Source organism: Oncorhynchus nerka, linkage group LG14 (assembly GCF_034236695.1).
Source record: "Oncorhynchus nerka isolate Pitt River linkage group LG14, Oner_Uvic_2.0, whole genome shotgun sequence".
Classification (NCBI taxonomy): Eukaryota; Metazoa; Chordata; class Actinopteri; order Salmoniformes; family Salmonidae; genus Oncorhynchus; species Oncorhynchus nerka.
The window spans coordinates 33,485,819-33,504,960 of NC_088409.1; the positions used below are offsets into that span (position 1 = coordinate 33,485,819).

The window sequence follows — 19,142 nt, forward strand, 5'->3', positions numbered from 1 at the left end:
TCTGAACAGCGGACTCCCTGGCTATGAACCCTGCGCACTTAAATGGTTATATATTTTTTTGTATTCGAGCGGCACTAAAGCATGATTGAAAGATCAATGGCAAATCACAGAATCCCCTGTTCTTATTTGGCCAATCGTTGCGCATCCTGGGCGGGGTTTGTAGCTCTGCTGGAGTATGTTTTTTTCTTCCCTCTCGCAGACGGGGAGAGAGAATCCCAAAAATGACATCCAGATTCCAGGGGAGCAGAGCAGAGGGAGAGAGAGACTGAGTGAGAAAGAGACTGTGAGAGAGAAAGAACTCAAAAACCCGTTCAGTTTCAGGGAGAAAATAGAGAATATCAGCCAGCCCATGTTTTATTGTACAGCTTCATACTTGGCATCTTGTGGAAAATTCCGACTTTAGAAATGTCGTTGAACACAAAGAAGACCTGAGAAGAATACACCAATGTGTTTTTGAAAACAAAAGCGTTAGCATACACGTTTCCTGTTTCTTGACATCGTAGTAGAACGGAGAACCCCTTGGTTTGAACCCTGCGCTCCTCTCCAGTTTTGTGAAGACCACTGTCTGCTGCAGTCCAAACGTCAAGATGTGTGACCTGATGCCAGTTTCGAAACCTGCTGAAAAAATCGGCAAAATGAAAAAGTTGCGAAGAACTTTGTCAGAGAGCTTCAGTCGCATAGGTAAGTATCCTACCCCTACTGTAGCGGTTTTATTGCAACAATGCATAGCCTATCGCAGTTAACGGTTATGGAAAACGGTGCTGTAGCCTAGGGAACTATTCTAATAATGTCCACTCCAACTAGTCGGGACGATAGCGGAATTTCACTATTACGAAAAAGCTTTACATGCGGTGGCATTCACACTAGTGGCAATCACTTTTACGACATTACGATTATGCATTATGGCAATAACTGTCATTGTGTTGCTGCAATTCAACACATTGTTACACTGTAACCGTGAATGACATTAGAAAAAGTGCATTCTAAATACATGGCTATGATATTAGCTATGTGAATATTGTAAATGGGTAGTTCATGTTGAGTGTTATCATTACTGCCGAATAAAACATCAGGGATTTGCCGATGTGTTTATTGTACAACTGGAAGGAGCTTGCTATCCAAATGGCCTGCGTGAGTAAACTCAGGCATCTAAGCAGGTACACACACTGCCCCTCTCTCTCTCTTCTCTCTTCTCTCTCTCTCTTCTCTCTTCTCTCTCTCTCTCTCTCTCTCTCTCTCTCTCTCTCTCTCATCCCGTGTTGGTCTATACGGTTTGGTGCATTAAAGGCTCACCAAATATCACTCCCTATGTAGACGACTGTTATATATTCTCTCCCCACAAATGAACTGATCAGATACAACAAGAAGAGGGAACATTTACCAATATGGGTCGAATATGAGGCTGCATGAAAAAAAGGTCGGCATTGACTTTTCTGCTGCATGGATTGTCCTTGTCCATATTGGTCACTGTTGCTGCTGATATCTGCATCAGCCATCAACGTGGTGCACCGCACTATATAGGCATTGATTGATCACTCACTCTCTGTCTGTGTTTCATGGACGGTTTAACAAAGAGCATTACAGCTTAGTTAGAGAAGTTGGGCTTCTTGTAACCAAATCATAATGCTTACTATACTATATACCAGTAGATATTATTTCCATACATGTCCTAATACAGTTTTTCTCAATTGCTAAAACCCATTGGCTGAACAAAGTTCTCAGTTGCCTGGACTCATTTAGCTAAGTGTGTAGTCTGTTGTCAATACCTTAAACCATTTCACATGGTAAAACACCATTTGCAGATCTCACTTAGTCTTTTCAGCAAAACTCTAAACACATTCTCATTCTCAAAACACATTCTGTACTCTAATGCACATGTCATCCATACTGGTAAACACAAGTGGCAACAATCAAATACAAATAGAGAACATATATCATTGATTGAACACAACCACTCAAAATTGATTTAACCTGTTTCAAATGATGCGACACAACCAATATAAGCCAGTTCAGAGAGCAAACAGAACAAAAAAGAACAAAAAACTAAATTGCAAAGAGCAAAGCAGAGTAGTAATTTCTGATACATTTTGAGCTACTATGATAGAACATGTTTTCGTTCAACAAAAGACAATGACGGAAAAATATGAAAAAATGTTTTGATTAAAAATGTACTTCTCCCTGAGAATTGTATGTTTTGAACCATGTGTTTTCTATTTTTCGGTGTATTGTTTACTGACTGCTTGAGAGTGTATATCATTTTGATCAATTTGTTTATGATTTGGGAGCAGTGTTTGATTTTGAACACAGGTCAAACTGTTTTGAGGCGAATGTTTCATTTTGCAAGAGGAGTCAGAGGTTATGTTAATAGTGCTTGAAGATGAGGTTTTGTGTTGAATGTTTTCAGGAAATGGAGCAAGGTTTCAGAAATTGTGTTTTAGCAATTGAGAAAAACTGTAATACGCTCACACTCAATGTCACATCATAGTTCAGCCTGGTCTCATAGACTAGACGTAACATAGTAAACGTAAATTTGGGACCCCCAGTTAGACCATTATGTTACCTTTGGTATGGTTACACAAGACATATTGTTACTTAAGGCAAAAAAAAACGAAGGTAGGCTGGTTGGTCGGGTGGAAAGGTTGCGAGTTCGAATCTCATCACGGACAACTTTAGAATTTGAGCTAATTAGCAACTTTGCAGCTACTTACAACTTTTTAGCTACTTTGCAGCTTCTTAACATGTTAGCTAACCCTTCCCCTAACTCCAAAACTAACCTTAATTAGTTAACCCTAACCTTAATCCTGTAACCTAACTCTTAAACTTAACCCTAACCTTAATCCCTAACCCAGCTATTTTTTTCCAGCTAGCTAACGTTAGCTACCTAGCCAGAATTCATAACATATCATATGTTTTGCTAATTTGTAACATTGTATGTTTTCCAAATTTGTAATATATAATATAAATTGTAATTCATAACATATCATAAGACATGGGTGATGGACATCCTCAAGTTAATACATATTTACATTTACATTTAAGTCATTTAGCAGACGCTCTTATCCAGAGCGACTTACAAATTGGTGCATTCACCTTATGACATCCAGTGGAACAGCCACTTTACAATGTACGAAATGGAACATATCATGCTAAATGGAGTTGGGAATTTGATGTGGGACCCAGATTGTAGGCTATTTATGCTACCTTGCTATTCCAGGCTATGCTACCACCTTGCATGTCATTTACTGTAGGATCTACAAACTCACAACTCTATCTTTGTCTTTTAACTGTTACTGTGTATTTCCAGTACATCGCTATGACAATGCAGCCTTCTGACATTAGCTGAGGTTAGCTGGGATGAGACTGTTGGCCTACTTCAGGGATCATCAACTAGATTCAGCTATGGGCTGATTTTTTTCTTGAGGGGATGGACAGGGGCCCGAAACATAATTACAAATAATTTGTAGACTGCAAATTTGTAACGCGTGCACTGAGAGTCGGGAACAATTTCAGGGAGTGAATCGTTTAATAAATAAATGAAAACATAATACAAAACAAGAAACACAAACAACACACAGACATGAAACTGAAACTGAAACAGAAACAATGATACAATGATACCAATGGGAGAGACAGATATAGGGAAGGAACCAATGGGAGAGACAGATATAGGGAAGGAACCAAAGGGAGTGACATATATAGGGAAGGAACCAATGGGAGAGACAGAAATAGGGAAGGAACCAATGGGAGAGACAGATATAGGGAAGGAACCAAAGGAAGTGACATATATAGGGAAGGAACCAATGGGAGAGACAGATATAGGGAAGGAACCAAAGGGAGTGACATATATAGGGCAGGTAATCAAGGAGGTGATGGAGTCCAGGTGAGTGTCATTATGCGCCGATGCGCATAACGATGGTGACAGGTGTGCGCCATAATGAGCAGCCTGGTACCTTAGAGGCCGGAGAGGGAGCACACGTGACAGTACCCCCTCCCCGGCACATTCGGCTCCAGCAGCAGGACACCAACCACAGGAACGATCCCGGGGATCAGGAGCGGACCGGTCGCCTCTGCTGAGGCGCAGAAACCTGATAAACCGGCTGAGGCATGAGAGTCTGATGAGCCGGCTGAGGAATTGTAGCCTGTCGAGCCAGCTGAGGAATTGTAGCCTGTCGAGCCAGCTGAGGCATGGAAGCCTGTCGAGCCAGCTGAGGCATGGGATCCTGTCGAGCCAGCTGAGGCATGGGATCCTGTCGAGCCAGCTGAGGCATGGTAGCCTGTCGAGACAGCTGAGGCATGGGATCCTGTCAAGCCAGCTGAGGCATGGGATCCTGTCGAGACAGCTGAGGCATGGTAGCCTGTCGAGACAGCTGAGGCATGGTAGCCTGTCGAGCCAGCTGAGACATGGGATCCTGTCGAGCCAGCTGAGGCATGGGAGCCTGTCGAGCCAGCTGAGGCATGGGATCCTGTCAAGCCAGCTGAGGCATGGGATCCTGTCGAGCCAGCTGAGGCATGGTAGCCTGTCGAGCCAGCTGAGGCATGGGATCCTGTCGAGCCAGCTGAGGCATGGGATCCTGTCGAGCCAGCTGAGGCATGGGAGCCTGTCGAGCCAGCTGAGGCATGGGATCCTGTCGAGCCAGCTGAGGCATGGGATCCTGTCGAGCCAGCTGAGGCATGGTAGCCTGTCGAGACAGCTGAGGCATGGTAGCCTGTCGAGACAGCTGAGGCATGGTAGCCTGTCGAGACAGCTGAGGCATGGTAGCCTGTCGAGCCAGCTGAGGCATGGGAGCCTGTCGAGCCAGCTGAGGCATGGGAGCCTGTCGAGCCAGCTGAGGCATGGGAGCCTGTCGAGCCAGCTGAGGCATGGGAGCCTGTCGAGCCAGCTGAGGCATGGGAGCCTGTCGAGACAGCTGAGGCATGGGAGCCTGTCGAGACAGCTGAGGCATGGTAGCCTGTCGAGCCAACTGAGGCATGGTAGCCTATCGATCCCGCTGAGGCAGGGAAACCCGTCAAACCCGCTGAGGCATGGGAATCCGACAAACCAGCTGAGGCCTCCCAGGTAGCTCTGGTTCTGACACCCGGACCTGACATCACCTCCAACACAATTATTTTTAAAATTAAACACTCCCTGATGCTTCCCTTTGGTGAGGCAATTTCATTATGCACTGATGCGTGTAACAATGGTGACAGGTGTGCAGCATGGGGACCTGGAGGCCAGAGAGGGAGCACACGTGACAAAATTTACTATAACATAATCATTTCAAACCTTGCTTATATTAGCTCACGATCGCATACACTGTAAATCTCTGCATTATGCGTGGGAATACTTTGGAAACTATTTCTCAAATTATAATCAATTGGAGCTGTCTTTTATGTCCAATAATTATAATAATAAACATATTATTTTATTATAAAAAATAAAATCCCCCTTGGGCCTCCAGTTGGGGAATGCCTTTAAACAGCTTGGAAAATTCCAGGAAATAATGTCATGGCTTTAGAAGCTTCTGATAGGCTAATTGACATCATTTGAGTCAATTGGAGGTGTACCTGTGGATGTATTTCAAGGCCTACATTCAAACTCTGTGCCTCTTTGCTTGACATCATGGGAAAATCAAAAGAAATCAGCCAAGACCTCCACAAGTCTGGTTCATCCATGGGAGCAATTTCCAAATGCCTGAAGGTACCACGTTCATCTGTACAAACAATAGTACAGAAGTATAAACACCATGGGACCACACAGCCGTCATACCGCTCAGGAAGGAGACGCGTTCTGTCTCCTAGAGACCCACTGAGGATGCGATGAAAGAAATAAAAGCTGAAATAAATCATTCTCTCTACTATTATTCTGACATTTCACATTGATAAAATGGTGATCCAAACTGACCTAAGACAGGGAATTTTTACTAGGATTAAAGGTCAGGAATTGTGAAACTGAGTTTAAATGTACTCTATTTGGCTTAGATGTATGTAAACCTCCGACTTCAACTGTATAGTATTTTATATTTATGTTCTTGAATACGAGTCCATGTTTAGTTCTGTGTTGGAAATGTTCAATATATCAGACTTGTATGTGAATGAGTGTTCGAACTAAATAACAATGTCTTGTGTATTGACTCCCATTTACTGCAGTTGTAATGATCCTACTGTGTCACTGTTCTCTGATGAGAAAGACGCAATTTTATGGCTCCGCGTCTAGATGACTCTTCCTCAAAACAATACCATTGACATGAATAAGTCATTTCACATCAAGGCCAAACAAAATACTGTTACTCCCATCTGTAACTTCCCCTGTCTCATTGTGTCAGATTAGTTGTGATACCCTCCAATCAGATAATTATTGAGTTCATTATGAGAAATTTGTAATTAAAGAGATATTTAGTAGGCTATGTTTCCAAAAAGCATTTTTCAGCACTCCTCCCAGGCAATGTGGATTGGTTTGTCTTTCACAGTTAAAAACAATGCTGAAGATAAGATCTGGTTGGCACTGAATGTACCATACAGTACATCTAGCTGTCAAGGAGGAAACAATCACACCGGCAACACAGCATTGTTTACCTTCCTTTTCATAAATACGAAGGATATTGCTGTCCAATGCAATCGCTATGACTTCCTGTGATTATAGTTATAGTGGCGAGAGAAGACGAGAGCTCCTCAGTCACACCAATGGGCTTCTAGTGTTGTGTTGCTCTCTCCCTGCCACACCTGGGTTCAAATATGATTTGAAATCTTTCAAAATGACTTACAGCGTTTGCTTAAGCCTGCCATTTGGGTGGGGTGTGTACTTTTGGGACTATTCTTTTTAATTTTAAATTTTATTTATTTTACCCCCCTTTCTCCCCAATTTCGTGGTATCCAATTGTTAGTAGTTACTATCTTGTCTCATCGCTTCAACTCCCGTAAGGGCTCAGGAGAGACGAAGGTCGAAAGCCATGCGTCCTCCGAAACACAACCCAATCCAAGCCAAGCCGCACTGCTTCTTAACACAGTGCGCATCCAACCCGGAAGCCAGCCGTGCCAATGTGTCGGAGGAAACACCGTACACCTGGCGACCTGGTTAGCACGTGCACTGCGCCCAGCACGCCACAGGAGTCGCTACTGTACGATGAGACAAGGATATCCCTACCGGCCAAACCCTCCCTAACCCGGACGACGCTAGGCCAATTGTGCGTCGCCCCATGGACCTCCCGACAGAGCCTGGGCGCGAACCCAGAGTCTCTGGTGGCACAGACCACTGCGCCACCCGGGAGGCCTCTTTTGGGACTATTCTATTGGTTCCGTTGCGCCAGGCAAGATCAATCACGCACAGCTAAAGTATATTTAAAGATTTCAAATACTATTTGAAGTGATCCCAGGTGTGTTCCCAGCCATTCACTAGTTTACTAAAGATGGTGCAGTGTCTGAAAGGTCTGTCTGATAAAGCACAAACAAACTCTTCTTTTGAATGCTGCCAGTGTCGGATCATGTTGATTGACCTCGGACTGTCTGCCTGAGTGTCTACCTTAATGAAGGAAGCATAAGCATCTTTATCACACAAATAGGAAATCAGGACACAATTACAGGGCTGTGTGGGTGCGTACTGTGCGTGTGTGTGTGGGTTATAAGTGATTGCACACTGGTTGTAGGCACTGTTTTTGTTCCCTGTTCAGAAGACGTCAATGTGAGCCTGATTTTCTTCTTTTCTCTATTTTCAGCTTTCAAGAAAGAGGACAGTGGCTTTGATGAGGTGAGTTCAAAACCAGTGAAACAGCTGGTGAAATGATTGGCCCATTTTTTCAGTGCAATACAACAATATTTGATGTTAATGCTTATTGTGTTTATTGTGTGGTATCATGGATTGAATTCATAGACAGACAATGCTGTGGTGCAGTTCAGTAGTTTATTTCTATGAACGGACATTAGATAGGGTTTGTAATGTGCTCATGTGCTCATGTGTACTGCATCAGGGCTGTCCTATCATCTCAGTAGTTCCAGTCCTCTGGGCCAGCGTTTGTCACTAGGAAGCCAACCAGACACATTCTGTGGACAGAGAAACTAACATCAGAATGATGAAAGTATTAGCGAATGTTTTCCCAAGTATAACAATGCGTGTGTGTGTGTGTGTGTGTGTACGTGTGCATGACTGTGTGTGCATGCGAGCGTGTGTTGATGAGGAAGCCGATAAGGCCGTAGACACTAGGATGTAAATGTTAAATGCGTTGGCAGGGAAATTCTGCTTGCTTGCTCTTTTGAGTTGAAGTAACATCGATTTTTTTTCTTCCCCCAAGCCCTCAATGCGGTGCTTTAGATTGGTATCTAAAGAGATGTTCTTGGTGAAAGATAAGGCTTAACTCCTGTGGTCTCTAAGCCTTTCCCTTCTCCAGTTGGAAATTCAAGTACACAAGGTGTAGAGAGACTGAGGAGACAGCAGCCAGCGTGAATGTTTGCTGATCTTGCTTTGGTTAATGATAACCTTATCTGTTCAGCTTATGAAGGCGGTGATGGTACAGACAAACCAGGGATTGCATTAACTATCTGAACAGCTCTGCAAATGGAGGCTGAAACTAATGCCGGTCATACACTACACAATTATGCCATGAATTCCCCACGTTTTTTGCCATCCTAGACAAATTTTCATGATCGGGGTGAAACCCTATGAACTTGGGCTAGGATCAATACGTCAGGACTTGCATAGTTTGAGTGGGTCAAGGACGCACTGACGATGGCTGTTCCGTTCTCCAGATCCCTGTCGGATGTCCTGAACGTTTTTGGGACACATTTAGGTTGTGCATCTTGTAGTATGAGCAGTGCTACGATGCGATTGGGCAAGGAATGCTGCCAATAGCCAATGAGCACTCAACATGTGAGACCAAAACAATGATGGCAAAGAGGAAAGTAACAACTACACACACCGTGTGGACCGAGGTGATGGAGGACAGATTGGTGGAGCTGTGGAGAGAACCTGGCTGCCTTCAATGTGCAAGTTCCTTTTACGTGCCTCAGATGAGCGCAGTTTGCTCATTCCATTGGTCTTTAAGTGAAATCTCCACCCACCCGGGGCACCGGGCCATGCAAAACAAACTCCACCAATATTACATCTGCGTCCTACCATGACAGAAACCAAAAATATAATTTCATATTATCGTTACTATTTCATAATAAGTTCATATTCTGCGCCTCCGGATTTAAAAAAAAATGTTCTGCCCATAATAATGTGCACACTTACAAAGCAGCTCACTGTTTGCGTGTCAGCATTTTTCCCCCACGACAACCGAGAAACGCAGGGCAGGATCAACTAGGGAATCATTGTTTAATGGGAGCAGCCACGTCCTGGGGTTGAGGATGGAAGAAAGGAAAGATTTGGGACAAGGATATTATGAAATGTGACTACGTCCCAAGTTGTAAAGATTTTAGAAGCTGTGTAGTGTAGCCCAGCACAACTGATGCACACAAGAGTCATGATAAGCTGTTTTTCTACCTCTGTTAAATCTCTGGGGATGTCCGCTCCTCCCATGTCCCTGTATTCTTGCCTATCCCTACACAGATTATAAGAGTGATGGGCAATTACTCCCTGCTGCTCTCTCTCTCTCTTTCTCCTTGTCCCTCTCTACCTATCACTGCTGTGGCCACCTCTCAGTTCATAATGAGCATCTCCTTTCCATGCTTTTGTATAGAGAAGCAGAACTCTAACCTTCCTCTGACCACTGGTGGACTTACCATTAGGCAGAAGAGGCAATTGCCTCAGCCCTCACATCATCAATGGACCTCATGAGCTGGCCATACATTTTTTAAATAATATTCTAATAATTTCTTACCCCCCCCTTAGTAGTAGTCTCACGTTGCCATACCTCCAAAATCGTATCGCTGTGTGGAGAATTTTGTATTGCAAAAACAGTTTGAATGTTGGCTCCCAGCGGCAATATTTTGATTGGATGTTACTTTTCAAGAACCCTTGCCCACAGGCCCGTTGCTGCCAGGTGTTATGTTCGGCACTGTTTTCTGACTGGATAGGACACATTTTGCAGAGAGTTGGTCCGTATGCTCGTTTGCAACATGGCAGAAAATGGAAGAAAACCTGGGGGGAAACCGTTTTGTCAGAAGTGTGCTCAATACACAATCCAAATACATCGACATACTGTATATTGATGGAGATTTCAATCAGCGATTTCCTGGCCATCTTCACCATGCACGGTTGCACATACAACACTAATTTAGTGAGCACTATTGGCGCTCCCCCCAAGCAAGGCATTTGATTGATTTGACGTGTAGTGAGGCATCACTGATTTACATCTGGTCTCCACCCCATTTTGCTATTTAGGGAAGACTGGTTCTCGACTCAGCCCTTTGTCCTCGGACTCTAAGAGGATACAATACACATTTCTTCAGTAAAAAGGCAGGTGCTGCTGATAAAACTGCCATCGTCATCTAAGCAGAGGACATGTACAGTATGTGTAGCCCATTTATCTGACTCTGTCTGGCATGTCATACTTTGTTTTGGCCAGACAGCATCAGATACATGGGCTACATATAGTAACACAGAGGGCTGCTGTTTCGCTAGCTCAGATGCTTTTGCCGGGGAGATCATTTCAGCCTCTATTGAATTGAAGGAAAGTTGGTGGGTGCACAGTGCACTGTTCGGATGCTGGAATTATTTTGGATGAACGTGTGAAGGTAACCTACTTTTGAAGTGATTATTTGACAATCAGATAAAAACATGACTGGTTGTGTTCATGGCACATTAAAAGGTAATACAGACTGGCCTTTGACGGGGGCCTCCAAATCACTAAGCCCACCCCTGGCTCTGACTAAGCTCTTTCTCTCTCTCTCTCAATTCAATTCTATTTAAGGACTTTATTGGCATGGAAAACATATGTTTACATTGCCAAAGCAAGTGAGCTAAATAATAATAAAAAGTTTTTAAAAAGTTATAATAATAACAATCTACAGTAAACATTACACTCACAAAAGTTCCAAAAGAATAAAGACATTACAAATGTCATATTATGTGCAAATAGTTAAAGTACAAAAGGGAAAATAAATACACGTAAATATGGGTTGTATTTACAATGGTGTTTGTTCTTCACTGGTTGCCCTTGTGGCAACAGGTTGCAAATCTTGCTGCTGTGATGGCACACTGTGGTATTTCACCCAAAGAATATGGGAGTTTATCAAAAATGGGTTTGTTTTCTAATTCTTTGTTGATCTGAGTAATCTGAGGGAAATATGTATCTCTAATATGGTCATACATTTGGCAGTAGGTTAGGAAGTGCAGCTCAGTTTCCACCTCATTTTGTGGGCAGTGTGCACATAGCCTGTCTTCTCTTGAGAGCCAGGTCTGCCTACGGCGGCCTTTCTCAATAATAGCAAGGCTATGCTCACTGAGTCTGTACATAGTTAAAGCTTTCCTTAGGTTTAGGTCAGTCACAATGGTTAGGTATTTTGCTACTCTGTACTCTCTGTTTAGGGCCAAATAGCATTCTAGTTTGCTCTGTTTTTTGTTAATTCTTTCCAATGTGTCAAGTAATTATCTTTTTGTTTTCTCATGATTTGATTGGGTCTAATTGTGTTGCTGTTCTGCCCCAGGACCAGCTTGCTTAGGGGACTCCTCCCCAGGTTCATCTCTCTGTAGGAGATGGCTTTGTTATGGAAGGTTTGGAAATCGCTTCCTTTTAGGTGGTTGTAGAATTTAACGGCTCTTTTCTGGATTTTGATCATTAGCGGTATCGACCTAAATTTAGCTCTGCATGCATTATTTGGTGTCTCTCTCTCTCTCTTTCTCACTCTCTCTCCCTCTTTCTCTTTCCCAATTTCCCTCTTTTTTCACTCTTTCTCTCTCCCTCCCTCTCTCACTCTCTTGTATTGTAATCTGCAGTCTCAGCTCTGTGGTTGCACTGAGGAAGTGATTATGCTCTTTTTAAGACTTTGTCATCACAGGGGCTTTGCACAAGTCATTATTTGTGTTGGCACTGGAGTCTAGCTGTATATAAAATGGCTGTATATAAAGTTATTTAACATTGGCATTAGTTATGTTTCCTGTGATTATGCTGATGAACATAGATTAGATATATCTCCACCACCAGTCCATCCAGTTTATGCTACTGGGACTTTTGTGGTGAAATAATGTGAACCGGACCACTCCAAGAAGCCCGTGCCCTGGGAAATAACCCGGACCATTGGCTATAAATGGTCTCTGCCGCCAGGGAAACAATTTAAAGAATTTAGGAAAGAAAAATAACTATTTCCTGTGCAGCACCAGGATGTCTCTGAGGGACCAGTAAGGAGAGGAATTAGCCGGCGTGTGTTTGTGTCTTAAAGAAGGGTCCATTGTTTGCTACATTGTTCAGCTGATGCATATTCATCATGGGCAGAACACCACGAGTCTGATTAAAATGTACCCAGAGTAGCTAGCCTACTACACTGCCTGAAGAGTTATCAACAGTACCCTGTTAGTTTGTCTTGATATTAAATGGTTGCTCCAAGGTAATGTGACTGTATATGGCACAGAAAGAGACCAGTCATCCACAGCAGTCTTTATCCCCCTCTCCCCTCTTCTCTCTGTCCCTCTCTCCTCTTCTCTCTCACTCTTTCTCTGTGTCTTTGTCGCTCTTTCTCCCCATCCTGCTCCTATCTCTCTGATTCCTTCTCTCTTATATCTCTCTTAAATCTCTCTCTGTCTCTGTCTTTCTCTCTCTCTTTCTCTCTCCCTGCCACTCAATCTCTCTTTTCATCTCCCTACCTCTCTCTCTCTCTTTCTCCTTGCTCCCCTCTCCTAGTGGAAACACAGGCGCTGTGCTGTGTGGCCTGGCTGAATGTTAAATAACACTGCTGTGGGTTTGACTGTTCTATTACAGAAGGCTGTTAGAGAACTCTGGGACGCTGAAATACACACACACACACACACACACACACACACACACACACACACACACACACACACACACACACACACACACACACACTGGAATGCTGAAATGGCCTCTACTTAAGAGGAAGTCTCAGGAGGCATCATGTTGAGCCATTAGAATGTGCAGATTGTAAAGAATTGTGTGTGTGTGCGTGTGTGCTAGCACGCACACGTCCTCAGCTGCTGCCCCATGGACTCAATCCAATTTTAGTTAACATGTAAGCCGAGTTCCATGAGTGTCGCTTTGTCTTCACTTCACACATTGTATGCACACAGATAAATTAAAATGTGTAGCAATGCAAACAATAACTTCTGTATAATGACAATTGCAAAATATTGTTAGATTAAGGCCAAGGTCTTCAATTATTTCTGGCTATTAATAATTATTTTTTCCTTCCTTGTTTTCTCTTTTTTTTCTCTCTCGCTCTCGCTCTCTCTCTCTCTCTCTCTCTCCCTTTCTCTCTCTCTCTCTCTTCTCTCTCTGTCTCTGTCGCACGAGAACTTAATTATCTATTCTCAGCAGAATTGGAGTCTGGCACATAGAATAATTGAAAGTGTTTGGTGTCAGGATCAAAAATGAATGCAATAAGCGTCTTCATCGATCACATTAAAGACTCCAGCGATATTAGTGGAGGAGCCATTAAGACTGAACCGGATGGAAAATATGTCATTTATTTCACAGGAAACAAATCACCTTTTGGTCCTTGGGAGTTATCTGAAGGTTTTATAAAGGGAGGAACAGTGCTCTCCTGTCATCTGTGTCAACATCTTTTATGTCATCACTAGCAGTCAGTCACTCCTTGAATAGCAGTATGGTATCGGCCGGAGCCATTCACCAGGCCTTAGAATGTTAGCGTGTCAAGGGCGGAGGGAGAGAAATGTAGAGAAGAGAGATGCCTGGAAGAGTGAGTTTTTCCTCTGTCAGGGGATGTAGGGATGGTTGGGTCATAGTTAAGGACTGCTAGGTGGGGTATTCTGCCTTGGTGATGCTTGGGGACGGACTCAGCCCAGCAGAACACCCAGATAGACCATGGATTTATCTCTCTCTCCCTCTCACACTTGCTGACTCCTCAGAACTCCAGTTCTTTACCAAGACTTTAGCCTTGCATTCTATCTCAGAGCACAAATGTTTGTTGTTAGAAACTGGTTGGAATTACGCTGGTGGTTAAGAGAGGAGAGGAGGAGGGGCAGCTGGAACTTTGTGGATGTATGTCATATTTGTCCTGAGTGACATAGCCACAGAGGTGTGACATAGGTGTTTGAATAGCTTGTATTGGATGTTTGTCTAACACCATTAATTAAGTTTGAAATGCTGTCAGAACCTGATGACATTGTCATATTGTCTCGACATACATCCAGCGGTTTTCCCACGAGCGCGCACATCTGTCTCTAAGCCAAGGTCAGTGGTAATTGTTATTCGCTTAAAACACTTCCCATTCATAATTCAAAATGCTTAGAAAACGCAAGCTACAAACACCCTCGTTGATTTTTGGTTAAACTCTTCGTTGTTCAAAGTTCAATTAAAACAGCATATTTTGATGACTTTGAAAAATCCAATCAATGTTCTACATTGATAACATGCGGGTGCGGTAGCGTTGATTAGCGGGATTGACTCACTGGTTCCTGCTTTGAGGTCCCATTGACTTTCATGTCCTATAATGTTGTTCAAGTAAATCTCCACATTAATTCAATAACTGTTGAGCTACAAAGGGGTGGAAATGAAAAATAAAGGCCATATCTCTGTGAATAAGTCAGGAGGAAAGATCAAAAAGAACGAGTAAGGGCCATGGAGGCTAAGGAAGAGAGGAGAAGAGGAGAGTACCAGGAGACCAGTAGTGGCCTGCGGTTTGAAACACCATGGTGTTGATTACAACCTTCCTTCACCCTAACATTGATAAGACACGCGCACACGCACACTGATAACACACACAGGTGCCGCCCATGGCTTATCGATTCACCTAGCGGTGCGCTCGCCAATGTCACCCTTCCTGCCCCTGGATGTGTCTCAAGATTACCGTCCTCCCCATCCCCAAGCCCCATGGTTCCCGTCCCCTGCATCTCCTAGATAAGGGACAGGGTCAAAGGTCATCGGGAATCTAGATAACGTCCCTCTCCCGGTTCGAATCACCGTGGGCAACAACGTATGGCGAACACTCTTTAATGTTATCGTCAAGGACTCAAATAAAATAATCAAAGATGACATATATTGTCTTTCAGGATCATAGTCAGGTTCAGAAATATCACACCTTTTGTTGTTCTGAGAGGCCTTGCAGAGGTGATGTTTCACTGCAGTCAGTGCAGTAGTTGATATCATATACTATAGCTCTACTGGGAGATTGTGGATCCTGTCACTCTGACAGATGCATATACTTCATATCCACCATTCATCTATAAGTAGGACTGGAACCGCTATAACTTAAACTGCAGATTAGAACAGGTAGGATCCATATGCTTTTAAATAGAGTGAAACCAAACCTGTGAGTTCTTATAATGTGAACAGAGGACGACTGACGTCTCACTGATTTCTATGGTCTCTGTAGTTCCCGGGAGAGAGAGATGATTCCCAGAGGTTTCTTCCCGTTCTGTACCGCATGTTGAATATTCCCACTGGAATCATCCGGCTTTAATCACGGCAGGATTTCATTTCACACTTTTCGCTCACTGTGCTGCTAACCTTCCTCTCTGTAAGCTGCTTAGCCATACTATCAGACAGCGAATATTATTAAATAAAGTTTTAAGCTGTGGTAGGGAGGGAACGATAAGGAAGGAATCTGAATGAGATTACGTTAGAGTAGGTCAGAGGAATAGTTTCTGAAACCAGAACCTACTCTCTCTGAGACACTAGCTCTTCTCAATTTCTTTCAGCGCTGAGACATTTTAGGGGCATTCTGTAGGGTTGGAGTATCCCTCTCTGTGAGCCAGGGTAGATGTTTTCTGGAGGGTATAGTTAACCAACTGTCCTGTTGCACTGCAGAGGAGCTCGAGGGTCTCTTCATTGTATACAGATATTCAAGTGTGTGATTGTGTTTGTGTGTGTGTGTGTCTGTGTGTTTTCCTAGACAGGCAAGCTTTCGATCCTAGGTTACTTTAGGTTGTCTGTTTGTTGAGCAGGTAGAGCTTTACACTTTGAGTCTGGTCCTCCAGAAATGCAGCAGATGTAGAGTTGACTTCACTCAGACATTAAGCAGATCCTACTCATATACACACATACACACACACACACACACACACACACACACACACACACAGGGAATGTTGCCCCTAATTGCTCTCTTTCTCTTCCACTCCATCCCTCCCTCCCCCTCTCTCTCTCTCTCTCTCTCTCTCTCTCTCTCTCTCTCTCTCTCTCTGTCTCTCTCTCTCTCTCACTCTCTATCTCTCCCTCTCTCTCTCTGTCTCTCTCTCTCTCTCTCCTTTCTCCTCTTTCTACATTCTCTCTCACTCTCTGTCTCTCTCTCTCTCTCTCTCCCCCTCTCTCTCCCTCTCTCTCTCTCTCTCTCTCTCTCTCTCTCTCTCCTTTCCCCTCTTTCTACATTATCTATCTCTCTCTCTTTCTTTCTGCCTCTGTGGGTGGTCTCCTGGCTGGTTTGTGGTTCTCCTCTGGTCTGATTAGGATGGCTAGATTATGCCACAAACAGTTGTGGTGTCAGCTCCCCAAATGTTTCTATTGGCTACATCACCATGACTACTGTACACAACAAGTTCCATATGTACAGTTTTGAGAATGACACAAATATACTTTTTCACAAAGTTTGCTGCTTCAGTGTCTTTAGATATTTTTGTCAGATGTTACTATGGAATACTGAAATGTAATTACAAGCATTTCATAAGTGTCAAAGGCTTTCATTGACAATTACATGAAGTTGATGCAGAGTCAATATATGCAGTGTTGACCCTTCTTTTTCAAGACCTCTGCAATCCGCCCTGGCATGCTGTCAATTAACTTTTGGGACACATGCTGAAAGATGGCAGCCCATTCTTGCATAATCAATGCTTGGAGTTTGTCAGAATTTGTAGTTTTTTTTTTGTCCAGCCGCCTCTTGAGTTCTCAATGGGATTAACTTCTTGCAGATCAGTGGGACGATAGCGCCCATTTCGAAAACTTCCGGTGAAATTGCAGAGCGCCAAATTCAATTTAAATTACTATAAATATTAAACTTTCATGAAATCACAAGTGCAAAACATCAAAATAAAGCTTAAAACTTCTTATGGCTTAGATCCCGCTAACGGGAAAGTGCAGGGCGCCAAATTCAAAACAACAGAAATCTCATAATTAAAATTCCTCAAACATACAAGTATTTTATACTGTTTTAACGATAAACTTGTTGTTAATCCCACCACAGTGTCCGATTTCAAAAAGGCTTTACGACAAAAGCACACCAAACGATTTTGTTAGGTCTGCACTTTTTTCCAGCCAAAGAGAGGAGTCACAAAAAGCAGAAATAGAGATAAAATGAATCACTAACCTTTGATGATCTTCATCAGATGACACTCATAGGACTTCATGTTCCACAATACATGTATGTTTTGTTCGATAAAGTTCATATTTATATCCAAAAATCTACATTGGCGCGTTACGTTCAGTAATGTTTTGCTTCCAAAACATCCGGTGATTTTGCAGAGAGCCACATCAATTTACAGAAATACTCATCATAAATGTTGATGGAAATAGAAGTGTTGTGCATGGAACTTTAGATAAACTTCTCCTTAATGCAACTGCTGTGTCAGATCTCAAAAAAGCTTTACCGAAAAATCACACCATGCAATAATCTGAGTACAGCGCTCAGAGACCAAAACAGATATACGCCATGTTGTGGAGTCAACAGAAGTCAGAAATAGCATTATAAATATTCACTTACCTTTGATGATCTTCATCAGAATGCACTCCCATGAATCTCGGTTCCACAATAAATGTTTGATTTGTTCGATGAAGTCCATAATTTATGTCCAAATACCTCCTTTTTGTTTCCGTGTTTAGTACACAATCCAAACTCACGAGGCGCGGGCAAGGCCAGGTGAAAGTTCAGACGAAAAGTCATATTACAGTTCGTAGAAACATGTCAAACAAAGTATAGAATCAATCTTTAGGATGTTTTTATCATACACCCTAAATAATGTTTCAACCGGAAAATTCCGGTTGTAGAAATGCAATGGAACGCAGGTCGCTCTCATGTGAACGCTCGTGATCAGCTCATGGCACTCTGCCAGACCCCTGACTCAATCAGCTCTCTTTCCCCCCTCCTTCACAGTAGAAGCCTCACAGTAGATTCCAAAGACGGTTGACATCTAGTGGAAGCCTTGGGAAGTGCAATATGACCCCATAGACACTGTATATTCGATCGGCAATGACTTGAAAAACTACAAACCTCAGATTTCCCACTTCCTGGTTGGATTCTTTCTCAGGTTTTTGCCTGCGAACCTACCTTATGCATCCAAGCTACTCAATACTGCCCCCAGCCATAAGACATTAACTTGTTGTTAATCCAGCCGCTGTGTCAGATTTCAAAAAGGCTTTATGGCGAAAGCAAACCATGCGATTATCTGATGACAGCGCCCAGCACACAAATGCATAACAAATCGTTTTCAACCAGGGAGTTGCGACACGAAAGTCAGAAATAGCGATATAATATATGCCTTACCTTTGAAGACCTTCTGCTGGCACTCCAAAAGGTCCCAGTTACATTACAAATGGCCCTGTTGTTCGATAAACTCCTTCTTTATATCCATAAAAACTCAGTTTAGCTGGCGCGCTTCAGTCAATAATCCATTCGGTTTCCCTCCTTCAAAATGCATACAAAATGAATCCCAAACGTTACCAATAAACTTATCCAAACAAGTCAATCAACGTTTATAATCAAACCTTAGGTACCCTAATACGCAAATAAAAGATAAAATGTAAGACGGAGAATCGTTATTGTCTTTACCGGAGAAAAATACCAAAGAGCGAGCTCTCATTCACACGCTAGGAAACACTACAGCCAAAATGGGAGCCACCAAGAAAACTACAATTTCTGGCTAATTAAAAAGAAAACAGCCTGAAACTCTTTCTAAGGACTGTTGACATCTAGTGGAAGCCCTAGGAACTGCAATCGGGCACAATTTCACCCTATTATAAAAGTGCCAGCCATTGAAATCAGTAGAAGACTGATTCTTTTGTAGGGAGGGGGGGATGGTTTGTCCTTGGGGTTTCGCCTGCCATTGCAGTTCTGTTATACTCACAGACATTATTTTAACAAACTTTTGAGTGTTTTCTATCCAAATCTAC

At 43.0% G+C, this 19,142-nt stretch overlaps 1 protein-coding gene across 1 annotated transcript in view; it reads left to right on the forward strand.

Annotated features, from left to right (window-relative positions):
- Positions 1-213: 213 nt before the first annotated feature.
- LOC115142176 (cyclin-dependent kinase 14) overlaps positions 214-19,142 on the forward strand; it is a 315,071-nt gene continuing 296,142 nt past the window's right edge. The window contains exons 1-2 of the mRNA XM_065028009.1: positions 214-681; positions 7,689-7,720. Of these exons, the coding sequence (XP_064884081.1) occupies positions 588-681; positions 7,689-7,720 (126 nt within the window). The 5' untranslated portion in view covers positions 214-587. The remainder of the gene's footprint in view (positions 682-7,688; positions 7,721-19,142) is intronic.